Raw genomic sequence first — 23,221 nt, forward strand, 5'->3', positions numbered from 1 at the left:
CAGCATGTCCCAGATTCTTGAGAAATCAGCTAATGATGCATACTGAGTTACCCAGTGAACTACCTGGGATTTTTCCCATATGGTCTGCAGGTCTGTTTCTACTTTATGGGTCTTGTGCAAATACTGATTGATTGACAATCATGCATACTTCCCCTTCTTTGGCTATTAGTAAGTCTAAGTCATCTGATTCTGTAATACTACCTTTCTAAGAGAGCTAACTTCTTTCTGGACAGCTGTTATGGCATCCACATTTGCATTCTCAATGTCTTCCAGTGCTTTTGAGATCCAGTATTGCATTCTGGAGGTCTGTAGTTCCTCAGATTGGGATAACTGGACTGAGGAACTTATGAAGTTCCAAGAAGACTTTAGTTAATATGTTGGGGCTTCTTATTCTTGTATTTTAATATTGGCCCCACTTAGTCCTCCCTAACCCTGATGATCTTTGGATGGATGCTTGTAGGAGGTGCTAAGAATCCTCCTATACTGTGTCCTTTCCTATTTATTGGTAATAATTTGCAAACTCTTGTCTCCACACAACCAACAGAAGCCCTTCCTTAATGGAGGCCGCTGTTAAATTTGGAAATGTAAAATTGATCCAGCGAACTTTGGAGGATAAGGTAGAGTATGTAGAGTCTTTCATGCACCTACGTGGGTCATCCTATTATGTGCCCAAAATAACAGGTTGAATTTTGGTCCAAAAATAATGGTGTTGTTAGCTTCATCTTCTTTGCCTACTCCTAAGCAAATGGACTCCCTCTGACTGCTTTTATATTTGTATCAAGCAGTCCATTTTAGTGACGTGATCCCAAACCATGGTACTTCCATCCCTGCCTTTGGTAGTTGTGTCCAGACCAAGCAATCAGAGAAGTTTAAAGTTAGAAAAGTTACTAATTGCATTGTAAAAGGCATATTCTCTTCCCAGGCTAAAACACCTCCTGTGTACATTAAGATAAAGCAGATTAGCAATCGACTCATCTCTTGTTTACGAGCTTAACTTTTGGCAGTGCACTTTATTTGACAGACCAGTTAGTTCCCTGGCATCTTGGAGTAACCTCCTGTAGCAAAGCTTTAGTTACCTCACACGCCTTATTAGTTCTACAGGGGAATGCCTCCAGCCACCCTGGAAGGGTATCAGTTAGTACCAACAATACTCCCGTTTTCTTTGGGAGTTCTCAGAAATCAGTTTGCCATTGTTGACTTGGAAGGTTCCCTTTGCCACTGGGCCCACTTATATCCTGTTTCTGGTACTAGGATCGTACTTTGTAGCGTAGTTCCCCTGATAAGTTTTATTATTGTCCCTTAGAACCAATTTCCATAAAATACTAAAGGGCATAACAGTGTGTTCATCTGGGCGTATGCCCATCTGTCAGCTTTCTCTCTTCCCTTCTAAATCATTAATTAGATTCCTATGCTCTCTAGAATATTTTACAGGTTCTGACTCAGGTTCAGAGATTTTAAGTTTACCATCTGGAATTAAAGTCTTCTCTTTCAACTGCTTGTTCTGCCACCTGATCCAGCATCTTATTTTCAGTTTCTTATACAGTGTTATCTTCCTGATGTCCTTTACAATGTGTAATGGCCACGCTCTTTGATAGATTTACATCATACTGAATTTGTTTTCCTTGTGTGTGAGAAATCCTTGCTCTTTCCAGATGGTACTGTGCGTACAACCCTAAATACATATTTAGCATCTGTCTGTATATTTGAGGCTCTTAAGTGGATGATTCTTTGATTACCTTGTCAGTAGCAGTTACTGCATATCCTGCCTTATGGTTTCCTTGACTCACAAAACTGCTTCTGTCGATGAACCCAGGAATCCTTAGCATCGTCCAGTGATTCCTCCTGTAGGTTTGGTCAACTAGCATAGACAGTATCCAAGCAGTCACACATTGCCAGCTTGGAGGTAGCTCCATATTGGTGTTCTGGGCATTCAGCAAATTGCTTCCTTCTCTTTGATCAGTTGGGCTTTCTGTTGAGGAATTTGATCATCATTTAAAGAAATTCAGCAAACTCACAGTCCATTGTGCACGAGTTCTCTTTTGTTACTGCGCCATCCACATACTGCAGTAAAATTCACCCTGGGATAGAGGAACCCAAGTCTCAGTCTCAAGAGTTGACCAGTTCTCAAAAATAATTGGTCTCTCAACCCTGGGTAGCACTGTCCAGGTTAACTGAGCCTTTTCTTCCCTGTAGTGGGGTTTTCCTTTTCAAAGGCAAATAACTTTAGGCCTCCTTTGGCTGAACCAGGCAAAAAAGACATCCTTCAAATCTAGAAGGTAAACTCCACCTACTCATTACTTTAGTTGGTTAATAAAGCGTATGGATTTGTTGCCACTAGGTGTATATCTTCAACAGTTCCATGAATTGCTCTCAAATCTTGTACCAAAATATAGCTCTTGCCATCTGATTTTTCATCAGCAAGATTGAGGTGTTGGTGATTCCCATCCAGACTCCAAAAAGTTATCTGTTATCTCTTTTATCCTTCTACAATCTCGTATCCTCAGACGGCATTGCTTTACCTGACTGGGCTAGCTCCTGCTTTAACTTGACTTGTATTTGGGGTTGCATCCCAAGCATCCCGGATACACATATTCCTAAGTATACATGATTTAAGATGTCTGTAACTTCTGGGACTACAGCATTGTTTTCCCAGTTTGTGTTAAAGCCAGACTTAAAATTTTTAATCAGTTGATATTGTTTAACTCTTAGCTCCAGTTTTATTGAATTTAATCTCTGCATCACTTGTTCTAGTAAGTCTTGCCTGAGTAATGGTTTTTGAGAACTTTGCATGTACAAGAATTTATGCTTTCTTACTTGTTTTCCCACCTTATATTTAATTGCTACCAAAAGGTAAGCTTTTTCTTGTTGGCTAGTAGCTCCTACTACTGTTACAAAAATCATCTACTGGTAGATGAAGAGGCACCAGCATCCACCACAAAATAAACCTCTTTATCCTGCTCCCCTACCTGCAATTGAACCAGTGGATCTGCTAGGGTAAACTTTCCAGGTTCCCGTCATTTAGCTGTTGCGATCAGAGATGGTTCCCTCCCTCTCAACTTGGTACGATTCCTCCACCAGTGTCCCATTTCCCTGCAGTTTGAACACTGCTTTTGGTCTAGCCGGGGGGAGAGCCCTCCCTAGGCTCTTCCAGGCCCCCCCACCTCTTCCTGAGGGGATCTCTGGGTCCTAGGGCCCTGCTCTAGTGCAGCAACAGTAGCAGCTGCTGCTGTTGTTCTTCCTAATTTCCTTACTAACTCTGTTCCTAAATCAGTTTTTCCATATTACTCACCTCTTTTCAGCCCTGACATCCCTGTTACATCTTGCTCATCTTTCCCAAACCTTTTTCACTTTTCAAACTGTCATCATTACATACACTACTAACATTATATTTCATATATTTTTTCTAAAAATATGTTATATATTTAATTTCATCTCCTCCCTTCCAGAGGCTTCCACTGCTAACTGGGATATTGGATTTCTCAGATCTCTGCAGATGCAGGCTATCCTCACATCCAATGCCCCCTCCCCTCCATCTCCTTCTGTAGGTTACGCTGTTTGCAGCAGCAGTCTCAGGCCCCAGCTCTCTCTCTCTCACTGAGAGTTCTGCTCATGAGGGGAAGATGCAGGGGGGTTGCTCTTGTGCCAGCGCAGATAAACTTACTTTTTCTTTAACTCTTTTGCCTTTGTACACTGTTCCACTATTTGTACCCTCAATTATGCTCCCATGTACTAGTAACAGTTACACTTTTATATACCATTAAAACAGTTTGTCCCACTCCTGTCAAAATCCACAAATCAAACAGTGCAGTTCTTCACAAAGACCCAGTACTTAGTCTCATGATTAGAATACCAAGTTATAAAAACTGGTCCTGTTACTTCATTTGTGTTCCTGGTTTCTCATTCATTGTTACGGCTTGGCTCATTGGTGACGTGCACAGATGGAATTCCACAAGTAACATTTTTACAACTCCAATATCTTAACAATTACAAAGACAGACAATGCCAAATATAGTTATTTATACAAGGAGCAAGAAGTGCTTTTGCAGCACAAGCACCAAGCGCTTACAGCAATTACTACTGTAGTTCCTATGACTGACCAGAGAAAAGAAGGAAGAGGAAGAAAAAAAAGGTAAAATACAAACGATTTGGACACTTGCTCTAAACACCCTTCCAAGCTCATGTGCTACGTGCAGTACCATTCAGTCTGTTCCCTCAAACCTATCGGCCCTAGTGGGAGCTCCCAAGTAGCCTTCCCATCCTAGCTGGTAAGCTGATCTGTGAGCTTGCATTCCTCATAGGGGAGCACACACTCCTTCGTATGTCTCCTCACAACTTATGGGTTCCCTGTTCCCAAAGTAGCTGGTCTGCAGCTGGGGCTCTTTCTGTGCTCCATGGTGTTTGTGTCAGCCCAGGAACCTTCTCTGAATGTCTTGCAGTGCACCAGAAATGTCCCCTGGGCTGACCAGCCCCACAACCCAGCAGGAAGCCTCATAACTGGCTCTCGAAATTGATGTGCAGAATCAAACTATAACCACAGAATACATAAAGCAGATATGTTTACTCAGTGCTGTGCACACGCCAGATGCAGAGGGAGTATTCCCACCTAGTCTGCATACCAGGGGGCAAAAAAGGCATATACTTGAAGAATAAACTGCTTACATATGCACTAGATTTCCAGGAAAAGGTTATTACAATGTGTCCCCAAAATGATTGCCATTTTTCCCCGCCTCAAGTCTCGGTTCTTTTATGCATGCATGGTATCTCTCAGTGTTTGTCTTCTGGTGGTCTTCTGATGAAGGCTGTATGTCTTTCTCGCTGTGTACTCTTTGCTGTGGGTCAAGTTGGAGGACACTTGACTCGCTCTGGCTGGTCATCTTATCAGCTACAACTTCATCCAGCAATCTGCTGCTTCTTTGTTAATTTGTGGCTTTGCTATCCGAGCCTGCAGCCTTGCATTCCAGAGATAGGATAGCTAACAATGTTATTTGGAGAAACAGATCTAAGTCTTTAGAAAAGCGTCTGTTATCTGCAGTGAGAACTGGACTTAGCAAGGCCAGATCTGTAGCTCTCAATTCAGCAAGACATGAAAGAAACACAACTTTTAACTTATTTTCCTTAATTCATGTGTATATGTGTATACTTGTATGTATTGAGCTCACCTGTAAGCTCAGGATTTGAGTAAATGCAGAATAACTACTTTTGTTCTGCATGATTTTCCTGTGTCTTCTGATCCAAATGCATTTCAGGAGTTGTGCTAACATAGAAAGAAAGTAGGTTTATGCCTACACATGTTATAGTCAGTTCTTGCATGCAAGTATTCAAGGGAAGACAGATCAAGGCAAATTTACATTGGTTAAGTATTTGCTACAGAACAGTTGTGAGAGGCTTTGCAACATGCTACATGCAAGGCTTTGTGTTGATCTTCTATGTTTATAATTTATCAAGTCTGTAGTATAAAAAAAAAAGCAAGGACATTTTAGGGCTGAATGAGTTGATCAGTTTTTTAGAAAGTTCTTTCCAAACTTTCCAAATATAAAACTGAGTTCAGGTGAGTAATTTCTCACCCTTCCTTTCTTCTTGTGCTGCCCAAGATAAACATGATGTGTTCAGGACAGGTACAGATTTATGCTGTAGGAAATTAAGAATAAAGGGCTTTCTTCTCCCATTAGTGCTGACTTGTGCAATGAACACTCAGACAATATATACATGGCATACAGACTCTTTATTTTATTTCGTATTTCCCTTTACCACAGTTTATCCTAATGCCTTTCTTCTGAAAAAAAGAAAAAAAGTCCTTTAGTATTTTGCAAGCTTTTATTTATGTATTTTATATAAAGAATTGCAGATTAACATAGACTTGTAGTGTGCCTGTTTCAATGGAAGAATGTGGTGTCCATTCTGGTCTAGCCAGTACTTTTATTCCTACCTCTTTTCCATTTTATGTTATGTCTACATGAGATTCTGTAAGTTTTTATTAATTGCTATATATTAATGGCATCTTAGTGAGAATTTGCTTGTCTTGCACCTCAAAATTCATTTTTGAATTATTCTTCAGAACTGTTCTTCTTTGCTACTTCAACTATGGAATATAAAATAAACTAATAATTACAGAATCTAATTCAGAATAGCCAAAATATTGAATTTCTGTAAAACAATACAGAACTGGAATTCGTATATAATAAGCTGTAATACAGAAGAAGAAAATGATTAAATCGTAGCTTGCTTATCATAGATCTTTTTAATAGGAGCAAAATCTGTGCTATTAGTTCCAGACCAGTGTATTTCTCATTCACAGTGCTTTAGTGCATAACTTATAAATCTTTTCTCATCATCCTATATTACTTTTTCAAACCAAGACTAATATCAAGCAAGACAGGGTGAATGAAAGTCAATGAAGGTCGACTAGACAATCAGATATTAAAGATTCTTGGAAGAACACTGCTGTGATCTATAAAAAAATTAGCTGTGAATTTCTGTATCCTCACTGACAATGGACTTTTTAATAGAACTGCAGTATATTTTCTTTGGTAATGTGTTTTTAGATTATTAGTCCAATTTTCTTGTATAGTATGTCTGAATGACAGTTGAAACTCTCAAATGCTTGATAGCTTGCAGAAGCCATATTTATAATACATGTTTCACCTGTCCTGTCTCCAGAGTAATAAAGAGGACTCTGAGGAAACTGTAGCATACAATTACATATTGCATTATGAATAGAGTTAAGATTGCACAGTCATTGCATATATGCTATTGCTGAGCATTTTTTATTTTTATTTTTCAACTGTCACTGATCGTGCAGTGTGCAGAGCAAGTCATCTCTTGCAAGTTAAGACACAATGAAAGAGATTACCATTCCTGGGACAGTAAAAATAGTCAGCTGTCCTGCGTGTTTTGAGTTTAGATGTAAAATCTCAAACATGTATATCAGTGCTAGGTGCTGCAGATAATAACATAGCAGTCAATCTAACTAAACAGAATAACAACTGTTTTCCATTATAGAATAGATTATTTTTTTTTTTTTAGCTTTATATTTAACTTTATTATTTCTGTTTCAGATGTCTGAAACTTACCTACTTTTTTCTCCCCTGTGAAAGCATGTCTAGTGAAAAATACTGTTTCTACTTATAAAGCTTGGCTTAGTATGTTTTAAGAACTATATAAGAATACTGATGGATAGGATTCAAGCATCAGTTACTTAGTTACTTTTACTGAACTGCAAGTCAGCATGTTTGACTACAGTCCTATGCATTTGTTTACCAAGAAAGTATAAGTTAGTTTATGTTCTCAGTCACCTTCAAAAAGAAGGACAGGGATAGTGAGAATTATGTTTTTTAGCTCCTTCATCAGATACTTTGTTTTAGAAAGTTATCATTAGATGTTTTTTATCTAGTCCAACACAGAGTTGAAGAAATGCATGAACTGTGTCAGGGGAGGGTCAACAGGCAAGGCTTACTTACCAGAGCGCAGTGAGCATGGAAGAAGCTGCCCAGGGCAGTGGGTACGGCCCCAAGTGCCAGAATTCTGTGTGCGTTTGGATGGATGTAGGGTTGGGATTTTGGGTGGTCCTATGTGGAGGCGGGGGTTGGACTCAGTGATCCTTGTGGGTCCCTTCCAAGTCAGGATATAGTGTGATTCTGTGATTCTGCGAAACCATCGTTCTTGTGAAACTGCGAGTGTATGTGTGTATAGATGTGTACAGAAACATGTATGTTTATTTTTCCTCCCACTTAGCTGCTCTCTCCGGTGAGGAAATTTTATGATGGGTAGCCAATAAAACACAGTATCTGGTGATCTCCTTTACAGACTGTCTCACTGAGAATCATGATATTAAAATACAAATTGCTATAAATGAGTCTGGGTCTGAAAAAGACAGAAGATATTCACAGGTACTGGCATAATTGAGAATGCTGGTTGTGATATTGCAGTACTGATTAGGAAATTTTTATGTTTCCCATTAAAACCTGAGGTCACGTCCTACAGATCTGGTGCGTTTATGAGCTGACAGCAAAACATGGTGTCTGCTTAAAGACATCAGTAGGTTCAGTGCACAACTGTTTCATTCATTTCATATTCTAAGTGAAGATTTAAGAACAGAGATTGCCATTTGCGGTAGCAAAATGCATGACAAAAGTTGTGATTTCTCCCATTGGAAATGTAAGACATATTCAGGTTGATAGGTTGTAAATAATTTTTACTAAACTACGAAGATCGTGGGACGGGAATGGTAATGAGGTAAAAATCTTTTTCTGACCAGATAGATCCTGATTACCTAACAAGCACTGGAAATGTTAACTCCCAGTCTATGATGTTTAATACTTACTATCTGCTGTCACCAATTTTTACCAAAACTATTTACTTTTTAATTTTGTTTAGGATGCTGAAAATTTCATACAATTAATAAAAGGTATTTTAAGATGCAGGTTGTAATTTTATTATTAGCAGCCATTTTCAAAATCCTCATCACCCAAATGGCAGCTATATGAAATAAACTATTATTTATTATTAAACCTTTAATTTCTCTATTAAATTTGCCACATTGATTGTCCATGAATATGCTTTCTTGCTAGCCAGGACAAACCTGTCTGAAGCAAAGAATGATACTCTAATCCTCTGTAAATATAGTAGATTAAGTCTGTAAAATGGTTTTCCTCCTGAAGAGCAAAGGGTTTAGTTAATGTTCTGTAGAAAAGCTAGGATAGAAAGCTAGTATTGATATATTCTGTTTTTCTAATGCTAATGTAAATGTTTTTTTTTTTTTAACCTCTTGTAGTTAGGGAAATCATGTTTCATTTTAGGTGCTATTTGTCACAGGTTTCAGTGTCAAAATCTTCAAAATTCCCAGATAGTGTGACAGTCCTTAGATGAGAAAATTGTGCAAAGATGAAAATATAAGTAAGACATTGTCAGATCAAAATGAAAGAAGAAATTTCTTATTACAGTTTTTTTTTTTTTTTTTTTTTTAATTAAAGTATGTAGACTGTAGGCATAAGTTAATGCAGAAAAAACATGGCCAGTGCTCATTTCATTGTTGATTCTGTTTAACTGGCCCTTTTTTTCCTTTTGATCTGTTTTCAGGTTTGTAAACATCTAGCCCCTGAGGTCTTGCCTTTCATTTGTAGTTGGGTGATATGTAACTAGAAAACTGTTTACTCATTGAGAAACTGTTGCTTTTTAGACCTATATAAACTGCACCCAATAACCCCATATCAAAACAGCTTAAATGTGGTATTGTGTATATGATCTTGTTGGTCTCCTTTATCTCTGGCCTATCTTTTCAAAAATTGCCTTGTCAGAGTCTCACCAAGCTTACCATATGCTGCCAGCATGCACTTATGTGACATGTTAGCCAAGCAAATTGGAACTGTGGATAAATACGATACATAGCACAATAAGAATACTGTTTGCATGTATGTGTTCACCTGAGGCTGAGTTACGGACTTGATATTTCAATATTTCTTTTGCTACTGAGTTCTCTAATGACAAGAATATATTATCGTATATCCATAATGTTCTCAAGCATTCAAGGCTTAAGATTCCAGACACAGTGAGACTCTCAATTCCAGTACAATTTCGCTGGACAGTACAGTTTTTATCCCAAAATCAAAATGGAGTTTTGTACTACTGTCATTTGCATTGGGAATTTATACTGCTCAGAAAAGAAAAAAAATAATACAACTTGCTTAAAGAAAAATAGGGAGATTTCTTAAGCGTATCCATTTTACATCCTTCACAAACTTGGCAAATAATTCTCCTTTAGGTATACCTGCAAAACACTGCATTAATTTGTGTCTCATAGCTATTAGATAAAATAAATGGTTGTGAAATTCATTTAAATCACAATAATAAAGTAGGTAAAATCTCCATTTAAAGGGTAAATGACAATGAATGATATAAAATAATGTCTTTGTTTCAGTAACTGAAATTGTCTAGAAAGGGGTTGGAAACTCAGGATATGTCGGAGTTCAAATTCTTTGCTGAAGAAATGATGCATGGCAATGTTCAGCATGATTCCCTAGGATGACAATCAAATTTGTTAGTATTTTGATGTCTATGTATAATTTATGGGAATAGTGGATAGAATAGTCTCTTGGGTTATCTGCAGATAAGCAGAATGAATTTCAGTTGCCATCATTCTTTCTTCTTCTGTTTTTCCTTCTCCTCCAAGATGATGATCCTTCTCTTTCATCATCCCTCTTCATACACTTCTACAGATATGTATGAACATCTAACATTTTCTTTCAAACTCTTAAAATAAATTGTAGTAGTGATACATGAATAAAACTATTAATGAGGATCTTGCTAAAGTTACAGGGAAAGTAGATTATAGTATGTATGTACTCATATCACCTATTCAACTATACCTGTGTATCTTTTCTGCAGGTGACAGATCAGTCAGTGAAAGCATTTGCTGAGCACTGTCCCGAGCTGCAGTATGTTGGTTTCATGGGCTGCTCCGTTACATCTAAAGGAGTAATTCACCTCACTAATGTAAGTATCATAGCTGCTTTTATTTTCTCACTAGCATTTCTGACTGTTGCCAAACAATAGATATCAACCAGGTCATGCTGCCAGGGGTAGAAACATGACAAGATAAACTAAGTTTGTATTATTTGAATTTGGATTGTTTGGATTTGGATTTCCTTGTTTAAAAACAAGAGCAAAAACAAACAAACAAACAGGAAAAACATATTTACTAATGGTGTTAATAGGGGATGGTGCTGGGTCTGGTCTTGTTCAGTATTTTTATTGACATTGAGGGGATAGTGTCCACCCTCAGCAAGTACACTGATGAAACAAAGCTGGGAGCATGGCTGACACATCTGAAGGCTGTGCTGCCATTCAGAGCGACCTGGACAGGCTGGAGAGTTGGGCAGTGAGAAATCAGATGAGGTTTAACAAAAGCAGTTGTCGTGTCTTGTACCTGGGAAAGAATAACAGCCTGTATTAGTACAGGTTGGGGCATGAGCTGCTGGAGAGAAGCGCTGGAGAAGGACATGGATGCTCTGGTGGACAACAGGTTGGCCATGAGCAAGCAATGTGCCCTGGTAGCTGGTAGGCCAATGAGATCCTGGGGTGCATTAAAAGGAGCGTGGCAAGGGAAGATCGAGGAGGTGATCCTCCTCCTCTACTCTGCCCTGGTGAGGCCTCAACTAGAGTACTGTATCCAGTGGGGACAGAACAAGTGGAAATGGCAATAAACTGGAGCATACGAAATTCTGCACCAATATATGAAGGAACTTCTTCACTGTGAGAGTTATGGAGCGCTGGAACAGGCTGCTAAGTGTGGTTGTAAATTCTCCTTCTCTGGAGATATTCAAGATCCACCTGGATACCTACGTATGCGGCCTGCTGTAGGAAGCCTGCTTTGCAGGGGAATAGGAGTCGATGATTTCTAGAGGTCCCTTCCAAACCCTGCAATTCTGTGTTTCTGTGATATTCAAGAGATGGCACTTTCTCTCAGAATTAATAATGCTATATAGTGAAATGTTTTTAAAATGCCTAGTTATACTACACTTTATTGCTAATACAAAAATTCTTGAACTGAAAGTACATGATTGTGAATGCAAGAGATTTAGATAATTCCTTCACTGCAACAGTATATCCCCTGTGCACACACATTTTGTATATAATCCACATCTGTACTATAATTCATATGTAGTGTGAGCATTATATTTTATTTCCTTTTCTTTTACTCCTACATAAGAGGAGTGATGTGCAGGAGAACTTTTTTTGTGTGTGAACCTGCAAAGATTAGTGAAAGTATTCAATAAAATGAATTACTTGGATGAGGTGATAAACAGCCTATTAGTTAAAATTCCCAGCTGAAACTAAATTGAGAAATCATGTAAACATCAAGGAGATCAGAAAATGCGCCTGTGACAAAGAAGTTGGTATTCTTTTAAGTGCTGGTATTTATAGCTAAGAATTAAAAAAAATAAAAATAGTGAATGAGAAAATAGAACCTAATTATAGAATCATTTGAGTTGCAAAGGACCTTTAAACTTAGTCTGGCTCCCATGCAGTGGACACCTACAGCTTGATCAGGTTCCTCAGACTGTCTAGTCTGACTTTGAATGCTTCCAAGGATGGGGTGTCCATGTCCTCATGTCCATCTCCTCACTGGGCAACTGTTGCAGTGCTTCACTATCTTTATCATAAAAAACTTCTTCCTTATATCCAGTCTAAATTTCCCCTATTATAACTGGTAAACATGTCTGTAGAAATGGGAATTCAATATAACCAAGTTCTGGTAAGCAATGAACGCAACAGTTCAGTTGGAAAGAGCCTACAAAGACCACCTAGTTCAACTGACCACTTCAGCACTAACCAAATAAAGCATTTTACCAATAGCATTGTCCAAGTGAACGCAGACAGGCATGAGACATCAACCACTTTTCTAGGAAGCCTATTTCAGTGGCTAACCAACCTCATGGTGAAGAAATTTATCCTAGTGTGCAGTCCAAACCTCTCCTGGTGCAGTTTTGTTTTGTTTTGTTTGTTTCCCCATCCTGCCATCAGCTCCCAGGGGTAGAGCCTGGCCTGAGCCTTCTGCTCGCCTCCTCAGGGAGCAGGTCACCTCACTGATGTGATCTGTAGCGCTCACTAAGTGTAATTTTAACATACAAGTGACATTCAGTGCAGTGTGTGAGTGGATTGCTTTCTCTTATTTTGTTTTCTAATATTTGTTGATACTTTAAGCTGAGATCCTTACTAAAAACAGTTGCATTATAGGCAAGGGTTTTGATGTCTTATACTGAGGGAAAAAGAGTGGGTAAGGAGGTCTTTCCCATCATAGTGTGAGACAGTAGCAAAATTAGCACTGGAATTCTGAAACTATTGAGAAGTGGTATCTTGTTAAACTTGCTGACATTGATAGTTGTTTCCATGTACCTCTTCCAGATGACTTGTTTCATTCATGGTGCAGCAGGCAGTTTTAAGTAGAACTCTGAATTGCACTGAAGCATCTGGCACCAGCGCATATTTCATTTCTACAGTTTTTGTTTGGAGGAAATAACCACTATTGGGAATGACAATAAATATCTGTGGAACAATAGCTTTATCTTAAACTGCTGTGTCTGTCTTTTCCAGAATTAATTTGTTAATGACGTCATTGTTTGGGGTTTTTTTTGGTCTAAATAGAGTGCATTTTTTACCATCAGTTCATAAATGGTTTTAAACAGTCATAAATGGTCATACTAACCCGTATTCTAAGAGAGTGTGGAATCTCTTCTTAGCTCTGACCAGTGAATGTGTCCTGCAAGGCTGTGTAGAGCAAATACTCTTCTGTTCTTCTTTCTGTGTGCAAACCAGAGATAACAGTACTGGCCGCTGTTGTAAAATTCCTTTGCGACTGACAGATGTATAGAAATTGAGTGGTTTATTATTACTGTATTTTCGCTTTAGTAATGTTAGCTCCTCTTTAAACATATTGGCACTTAGATATTCTGCATTACAGTGCTGCTTAATAGCTTTTTAAATATCTATTCATGGAATACAGTAGTGAATGTGTTCTATGTTTTAGAAAAGAGGAAACATTCAATATTTCTTTTCAATATTTTTGTTCCCCATCACAGTGATACTAAAACTAATTTTTTTTTTTTTTTTTTTGAGGAAAAATCTGTTATAATTCTAGCGCTTCTTTTCTTTCAAGTTAGTACAACCTAAGAAAATATACGCCAGGTAAACTATGTAAATGATTACTGGGCAAGTAGAGAAGCACTGCATACTGCATACACAGAGAGGGAGAGGGAGGAAAGGAAGGAGCATCTTTATTCAATTCAGACTGATGGACTCTCCATTGTAACCAGGAGTTTGTTGATATTCTAAGTTGATGACTTAGAATATTTGTCTTGTAACTGTAATATGTGAAACAATGTCATAATTACTTCAACATTTCTCGATTTTGTTGGGAAACAATGAGTTATAATTCTATTTATCCAATTTACTTCATTGTCTTCTTCCTTTGAATTTTGACGTATGTCCTGAAGTAATTGCTTTATAGCTGTGTACTTCTATCTGTACTTCCACACTTCTGAAGGACTGTGTTTGGGTAAAATTTATTACAGCCATCATCGAAATAAGTGTCATGTTATAAAGTCATATTATCTAGGAGAACTCTTTTTTATGTTACCTGTATCTTTATCTCATAATGTCCCTGAGTGTCATGACCAATCATACGTGTGCCTGAGTCAGTGGCCAGTATTAGGTCAGTCAAAGTTGAGATTTGTAGACCAAATATCGAGGAGTTATTCAAAGCTGACATTATTCACTTGACAGATTTTTAATGTTATCATCTACACGTGGCTAGACTGACTGTGAAAGAGCCTTTTCTAAACTGAAGTACTGTATGCTCCCTTTCTTCAGTTACTGATTTATTTTCACATAAAATGCACTTACTTGTCCTTTTTATGGTAATATTTCAGCGTACTTTCTACTCTTAAAGTTTTATTCCCTCCTAACATAATTTTTCCTCTATGTCTAGGTCTAGAGAATTTTTTATTTTATTTTAAACAATTAGTAAAACAAACTCTATTTCATGAGGAGGCATATAGTTGATTTGAATCTGCTTGCATTTGATAAGATGTCCTAGGATTAGTCTTCCAGTCATGGGAAGAGTTCCTTACAATTTCTGAACATAATGATTCTGTAGGATTCTTTCTGGGTTTTGCCTTCACACTAAAAATGTGGCAGTGCTATGTAAGCGACCCTTTGTCAACAGTGTACGGGCTGATTTGTCCTGGTTCCTTTAATACGGGGGTGAAGGGACCCATGGATCCATGCCCTGGAAAGGGGTAAGGAGAAAGGATAGAGAGATGGGCCCAAAGCAAAACGGAAGCAACCGTCTGAAGAGAAATAAATTTACAAACTAGATATAGGAATGCAAAATAACAGATGACAGGATGAGGGGAAATGGCCTCAAGTTGCAGCAGAGTAAGTTTAGGTTGGATATTAGGAAACACTTCTTTACAGAAAGGGTTGTCAAGCACTGGAATAGGCTCCCCAGAGAGGTGGTTGAGTCACCATCCCTGGATGTGTTTAAAACCCATTAGAATGTGATGCTTAGGGACATGATTTAGCGCAGGGTTGTTAGTTAGGGTAGTATGGTTGGGTCATGGTCGGACTTGATGATCTTTAAGGTTTTTTTCCAACCAGAGTGATTCCATGATTCTATGATTCTATAAAACAATAGAATTGAAGGTAATAAAACAAATAAAATGAGAGAGAGTGTCCAAAAGCTGAAGGCCCTACTCTAATGCTGTGACGAGGCATGCGGTCAGGATGAGTAGAAGGGAGGAGAGCCCAGACCTGTGAACTTGCCAGGGATTGTCTCTCTTCTCTGAACACAAAGTCCTCTGGGGTATGTAGTTCTGCTCTTCTGGGACAGGTACCCAGAACTGGAGCATTAACTCTTCAACTCCCAGTGCACTACGTGATTTGTGATATGTAATACTGATAACCAAAAATCGTAAAACCATGACAACCTTTTTACATCATGTAGAACTAAACCTGACCTTTCTGCACATGAAGTTAACAGTGTCTATCCTAAGAGATTCTTTTCATCATTTATAAGAGTTTGATTCTTGTAACCACAGTTGTTTGTGTTAAAAAAAAAAGCAGAACAGACATTGCAGAGAATGTTGATTGCATGATTTGGAAAGGGCTTCAGTACTCTGTGGGCGTATGAAAATTTCCAAAACAAAAATGGTTCATTAGGTATACTTGAGAGCAAATAACATAGACAGTAAATTATGATTCAGTGATAACGCATTTTAACAGCAACTATTATTTCCAGTTTATAAAATCCAACTTTCATATCTCAGGTACTATATATGCAGTTTAAGTGTGCATACAAGCAGTGCTTTCTACTGCTTTACAGTGGGCTTCACCCATTGAAAGGAAGGTAGTATATTTATTTTCTGTAATTTAACTTCTGAAAGTATGCATGCAAGAATTTGAAAAACCCGAATTATTATTATCATTCAGGTTGGAAGACATAGCAGTCTTCAAAAACAGTCTTCAAAACAAAGTTTTTTTTTTGTCTTTTGTAAGTTGTGAAATTCAGCCGTGCTTTTAACACAGTTTTTGAACACGTATTCCTTATTTAAGCATTTCTGATTTAAACTCAGTGTTCTGCAGTGTTTAAGGAATTAAATTAAATGTCATGAATGTGCAGAACATTAAATCAGTCTATTGTAAAATAGTTCCTTCCATAAGCATTGAACCGTTTTCCAGTTTTTAAACCATATATGATTACTATTTCATGAAATTGTATGTCTCAATAATATGGTTCTGTTTCTTCAGTTTATTTTTAAATCAAAATTAATGCCTGTGCCTTTTTAAAAAATGGTTTATAGATTCTATTGAGATAATGGTAAAAAAGAAAACTAAAAGAAAAAAAACATGACAGTAACTTAAATTCTTTTTGTGGTTGCTTGTTTTTTACTTCCTGTGATCATACATTTCCTTTGGAGGGTTTAAATCAGAGACCATTTTATTCCCTGATGGTATATATACACTGAGAGAGTCAAGTAAATTAAGCTTAATTAGCAGAAGATGTGAATTTAAAGCTCATTAAGTCCTTATAAGTATTTCCTTCAGAAATAATTTGGCTTTAGTTCTGAAGAGGATTGATCTTATATGAATTGTTTTAGGAATCATATCTTCAGAGGAAATATGTGTGTAGCAAAAAAATTACAAACTCATTTTATTTATGGTTCCTTACAGTAACAGCTAAATATTTACAGTAGATGAGTTCACATTGAAAAACAACCTGTAATCCAATTTTTACTATCCACAGCATATGAAGTAGATCCTAAATTTTCACAGATTCAATTCAAGCATTCTCTGTCTCATTCTTGTTCTCTAACCCCGGTACTTTTCAGATTATCTAGTTTCTTGAGTTACATTCCACATATTTTAGTTCCCCTGTTGGAAATACTATGAACTTGGTAGCATTCTAACACAGAAATACCATGATAATCTCTGAATCTTTAAATGTATGAACTTCCATAAAATTTAATTTATATTAATCAACAAACAAATATTCAAGAAAAGTGCCACTATAGCTTAAAATATGTAATGTACAAAAGTAGTAATTTTTAAAAAATAATAATTTTTTTTTTCTTTTCCTTTTTTTTTTTTTTCCAAGCATCTGAAACTCTGGTTTTCAAATTTCCTTTGCCTCAAGCCATTTTGTGATATAAGTTGGTCTGTTTCATTTGTTATTCATGGTGCAACAATTTTTTTTGGTATGAATTTTCACAGGCAATCTCCTCGCAAATCCTTTATGTACGGGGCTGTCAATTGTCTGACAATTTGTGAAACTGAGGGAAGGGAGCAACATCCTGTTCCTTCCTAGTCTCATTCATCTATCCAGACTCCTCATAAAATCTGAACACTCTTTTCACTATTTCATACAATTTTAGCACAGACTTCTGAGTCAAAATTCAGGATCATAGAAAAACTGTACATATGTAGCAAATAAACTTCGTTTAACTTTTCCTCTTTTCCCTTAATTCTGCATTTTATTTTTCATTTCATTTTTAAGCCCTCTATCTGCTATCTGCATTGTCGATTTTATTGTCAAATTGAATACAGGGCATTTTGTTTGTTAGAGTTGAGCTTAGATTCTGTTCATGGAGAGCATTCTTTATAGAGCTGTAGAATTAAGAGTTGGAGAAAAATGTAAAAAAGCATATTTAAAAGAATGGCCCTAACATTTGGTGATAAAATGATACTTCTATATGATGAAAATGTGTTTTGAACTGGGGTGGGGGCGCCAAGGCAAACCTTCTATCTGTTGCCCTAACACTGAATAGTCAAGTAATAGAATGTACTTCTCTGTGAAAAAATGTTGATCAAAACCATGCTTTATTCATCTCAGGATTTATGCATTCAAGGCTCAAATGTCCCAACTATCCAAAATGTCAGCTTCAGAGAAGTTGTTTCATATTGAGCTAATTTTGGATGTGAGAGCTAAAGGTAGCTATAAAGTATATGCAACTGCTCTTGCCTGTGACAGAAAAAAAAATAGGTAAAAGGTGCTTTTGAAACGCTACTAATTTTGTCACTTACTCACACTTAGATTTCACTTAGTTTTTGAGTGTAGCCATGTAAAACTAGAATATTTTTTTCCTGGGGAATAACAAATTCTGCTGCGTTCATCATTGCCTGAAATGGGTAGATTCTTTAATTTAAAATCATTTTAGGTGCTGTTTTAAAAAGAACTGATTTTCGTACGTTAACTCGTCTTTATTTTAAGTTCATGGTCTTTTCTCTCTAAGTAATTTCAGTGACAAAGACTTAGAAGAACTGTTACCCACTCCGGTATGTTGTCTTAAAGCAAAGTTTGTTTATATATCAGGATTCTGTTTTTCTCAGAGGGAACATTCTCAACTTTTATTTGAGGACTCTTTGAGGTAAATATTTGCATAACATCATAGAGCATGTCTACTGCTGAAATGCCCATTAGGTTTATTTCGTATGCTAAAAAGTCAGCTGTCCGATATAAAATGGTTCTCTAGCTATTTTGGTGGACATGAGTTTAGGACGTTTGACTTTGATTCACATTTCCATAACAATCTGCAAATCTAATCAGTGTATTTGTGCCTCATTTCCCTGTTTCATAAGTGAAGAATAAGGCATTAAATAATTTAAAGCAAGATAAGCATAGATAGAATAGGTAGAGATAGAACATGGTAAAATTTTAATCACTGCAAGAATCTTATAAACCATAATTTAGTAAAGTTGTCCTGCTGCAATCATATGTACATTACATTACTCTTGACTTTCTGTGAGTTGGGTTAGTCAGCACTGATGTATTTTATGCAGAATCATTACAGGGGAACAGAAACAAGCTGTTCCATCTCAACTGTGTCTTGGCATTTATAGATTCTTTGCCCAAAGTGGAGAAATATTTTACACATTGCTACTGATATATAAAACACGTGCAGTGATTTTTCAGATTTTGTCCATGCAGTTACAAAATAAAAGTGATAGAGTGATTTCTACATTTCAGGAAGCATATTTGAGATAGGAGTCATTAATTTGTGTTAGAACTTCATGTAGAGATTCAAGCATGTCATAGGTATTGAACAAGTTATTGACAACATAGTGCAAAGGCTGAATTGTCTCACATGAATGAAGGTGAGGATAACTCAAGTTATCTTGTGCTTCTCCTTATCGTAACTTGGGGAGAAAAATGACAGGTTGCTTGTGGAGGATGCATAGAAGATGTGTGCAGAAGATACTGCTCTCACAGGAAACTTAGAATTATGCCTATAGTGCAGAGCCTGTCTGCTTTACCACCACTATCAGTCATATGCCTTTCTCTCTATCCAGCAATTAAGAAACGGAAGTGCAGTGGGACTGCAACAAGGAACTCAGCAGTACTTTTTAATACTAGGAATATATTTCTCTTATTTCCTCTAAAAATGGCCTGCAATTGCCTCTCAGAGGTCAGGCTCCATAATTCTATGCTTGTTCAGCAGAATTACTGGAAACAATACGTGGTTTATCTTCAAATTTTAGAAAGTGTTAAAAACTTGTGGGGCAAATTGTGAGAATACCAGTTTCTGTGGAAGACTACCTACGTTTTGGGTTTTTTTCCCCTTAAATATATTGACTTAATAATTAGCTACTGAAGTGGACCAAGTTATATGATCTCAGTTGTATGCCTTTACTTAATCAAATCCTTAGTGACCTAAATCACTGAATAGGATTATTTTCTCTCTCTTACAGTGAAGGTAAATTTAATTAAGTGTCAGTATTACCTAATGCAATTATTTTTTCCAGAGTATAACAGAGATTATTTCAGACAGCTTATAAAGCAAACACCACTTGGAAGTTATTATGATTAAACTGATCTATTGTTTGAGGATGCTACAAAAATAGTTATAAATTTCCTTCTATGAATCCATAGCTCAGGAAAGTAGTAAGAACATTCTGTCTGTTTTTGAAGGACATTATAGTGATTATAATAGGAACAAATCAGGTTAATTGGTGCATAAATATTAAATCATCTTGTTCTGCAACTCTGATCTTTTTTTATTTGGAGTATCAAAGTTATTATTGATGACTGTAGGTAAGACTAATGTATACATATTTTATTTTTCACTTAGTGAGATGTACACAGTTTGAAAACCTTGGACTGTTGAGTCTTTAATCACGTGCATTTAAGTATTTGAGCACAAATGTCACAAATGTGCTGTCTTGCCTTTCTTTACTGCCCTTCCTTTCTTTAATTAAATGAGTTGGTATGCCACTTTGGTGTCCTACACCATGTACAGAAAGTGAGGAGCGATGCCGAGATCTTTCACGATGTGTACTGGACCATGAACAAGAGAATCTTGATGTCATGGAGTGACTGAAACTTGTCTGAATTCCAAATGTGAAAGTAGTTTTCAGATGCTTAAGTTATGTTAGATAAATATCTCTGTTTTGTGGTTGTTTTTTGTTTTTTTTTTGTGGAAATACATTAACTTCATTTTTCTTGACTAGTTTGCATAAGTACATGATTAAAAAACTTTCAAAAGTTTTTATAACCATTATTTATGTGAATAAGTTTTCTATATGAATGTTTTATTTATTTCTGTTATGTTTGTCTCAACAGCTAAGAAATCTTTCTAGCCTGGATCTACGTCATATCACAGAACTGGATAATGAAACAGTGATGGAAATAGTAAAGAGATGCAAAAACCTTAATTCCCTCAATCTGTGTCTGAACTGGATCATTAATGACAGGTAACTTCATTATAAGATCTAATACTAGTATAAAGCAAAATCAACTAGTTATATTAGTTGAGAATACTTCTTCATGTCTTGAGGGTTGGAGGAGATGATTAAAACCAACTGTTTTTTGAGTTGTTCTTGTTTGGTGTGGGTAAATCATCTAAACATGCCTTACGTGCTCTTATGTGTTCTTGTTGTGGAAAGTTTGCTTATAATTGGATGGCATCCCTAATTGGTTGTTTGCTGTGGATTACATGAGACTGTGCTCTTTAACATGCCTGACTGAAATGTACATTTACTATGAATCTTTCCATAAGTGGAGAACATTTGAACAGATTTAAACATATATGAACAATGAAGCATACTTTTGTCTATGTAAGGAAAAATAGATTGCTATTATGAGTTAAGTAATCAAATTCATGTTTGTTTAGAAAGCATAAAATCCTTTACCTTTTGGCAAATAAAGCAGAACGAGACTGAAAGGATAACTGGGATATTAATGAAGTCTTTTCCTTCTGACCAGTATGCACTACATTAAGGAGAACAGGAAAGAGTGCTTAGAATGACTTTTCTTCTGTATGGCTGTGGACTTTTTCATATATATGCTCTTTCGAGTCTTTTAGAACGTATTCAAGTGAAAATAACCTTGAACTTTGACAAAAGTATGATGTTCTAAAATTAGTAATATAGAAATGTGTTGAATATGAAGTACCATTGAATTTTTACTACTGCTCCTCTTTCGTAGCTTATTAGTCTGGTTTTGGGTTGTTTGTTTAGGTGTTATTTGGGGTAGGGGTAAGGATATCCTTACTTTGGCATTGAAAGCACTTAATTGCCCTATGTCATTATAGGGCCAAATTTGATGAGAAAAACTACTGTACTGGAAAATTTTAGAATAATTAAAAAAAAAAAACAACTAAGGTGAAAAATGTAAATTTAAAAGGTGGGGGTTTTTAAGGTTATAATTGGTTGGAGTAGTATACTTTACTGCAAGAACATTTTGAGTAAAACGATCTGCTTGGTATTATCCAAAGTGATTCTTTTCAAGCTGTTCTGAAGTTTGTTACTGAACTAGAGTATGCAGTGTGTCTTTTACCTGTGTGCATATAACTCTGAAACTTCATGCCGAGTACAGTTATGAAATTTAACAAAAAAAGGAAACTGTTTCCATCACTGACAGTTATTCCGCACTTGTGAACTTTTAGATAATTGACTTCTGTCTCTGTAGTTGTTTTAATTTTGCTTCTTATTACACAGGTACGTTTTCAAAGCTTAAATTGTAAGAGATGGCCACAGATTTAATTTAGCTATTCAAATTATCTTCCAGCTAAACCAAACAGAGAAAATATATGGAAAATGATGAACACTTTTATTAAATTTTATTGAGAGGTAGTTGTTCAGTAGTTTAAGAATTTTTCCCATTTTACAATTAGCTTGAAACATTAATATGTATGAAGTCATTTCTCCCAGTTTCCACATGTACTGAATTAAAGGATACTGAAAACAATATGAAAGGTATGTGATATAGCAGTAGTCTTTAATCAACATGGAGACACATTCAGCAGAGTATTATTAGTGTATTTACTTTGAAGAGTTGGGTGAATATTCAGAAATTCAAAGAACTGTTCAGGTATTTACCAGATAAAAATCTAAATTAGTGTAAGCTCAGTTAGTTTATTAATGATCTAAGGTATGATGAACTTGTTTTGTTTTTCATTTGATAGCAGACCATAGCTTCTAGTTAGAAGGGGTGTCAGAGGGTTTTTAATACCTTTGAGAAGATTTTTTGATCGTTGTATCCATCACACACACAATATAGTACCAGTCTAAGATATACCAGACTCATGATATTAAAAAAGAGAATGGAATTAGTTTTCCCTTTTTTTTTCCCCTTAACACATTATCAGCCCAGCTTATTGTCTTCTACTGATTTTTTTTTACAAACTTACTAAGACATTTTAATTCTCTGTAGTACATGAGAAGATTGTTGGGTTTTTAAATAAAGAAAAAAAAAAACAAACTTTTGGGGCTTTGTTTGTTTACTTTCTTTAAAGTCAAGGAAAACTGTTTTTTTTCATTCCTTAGTGCAGAACCCTGACTGAAATAAAACCAGAAAGTTCTCTTGTAGTAGAATAGTGTTAGATTTTACAGCTGAAGTAAATCTCTGATTTTAAAACTTCACTTTAGATTTCTTTATTGTTTCCAGAAACCCATAAACATTCTTTCCACAAGCAAGGCCATGGCCTCAGAATTATTTATTGCATTCTCCTACACAGGACACGGTGTTTTATTAGATTTCTGTGATCATTACAATTCTTGTTAAGTAACTGAAAGGAATCAAAACTTTCAAGAGTGCAAGACCTTTGCATGGCAAGCACAAAATTTTGGTTCTGTGGGAATTAGCAAGAACTATTATTTCTGTGTTTTGATTGAAGCTATTTTTGTTTTTAAAAGTGTGTATCTGCAAGGCATTTGTAGGGCAGTAAAAAAA

The 23,221-nt window shown here is 36.4% G+C and overlaps 1 protein-coding gene across 1 annotated transcript in view; it reads left to right on the forward strand.

Annotated features, from left to right (window-relative positions):
- FBXL17 (F-box and leucine rich repeat protein 17) overlaps positions 1 to 23,221 on the forward strand; it is a 278,684-nt gene that overhangs the window by 74,829 nt on the left and 180,634 nt on the right. Inside the window, exons 5-6 of the mRNA XM_052701015.1 lie at positions 10,381 to 10,488; positions 20,612 to 20,742. Coding sequence (XP_052556975.1) covers positions 10,381 to 10,488; positions 20,612 to 20,742 — 239 coding nt within the window. The remainder of the gene's footprint in view (positions 1 to 10,380; positions 10,489 to 20,611; positions 20,743 to 23,221) is intronic.

This window comes from Tympanuchus pallidicinctus, unplaced genomic scaffold, assembly GCF_026119805.1.
Source record: "Tympanuchus pallidicinctus isolate F22 unplaced genomic scaffold, pur_lepc_1.0 scaffold4, whole genome shotgun sequence".
Lineage (NCBI taxonomy): Eukaryota > Metazoa > Chordata > Aves > Galliformes > Phasianidae > Tympanuchus > Tympanuchus pallidicinctus.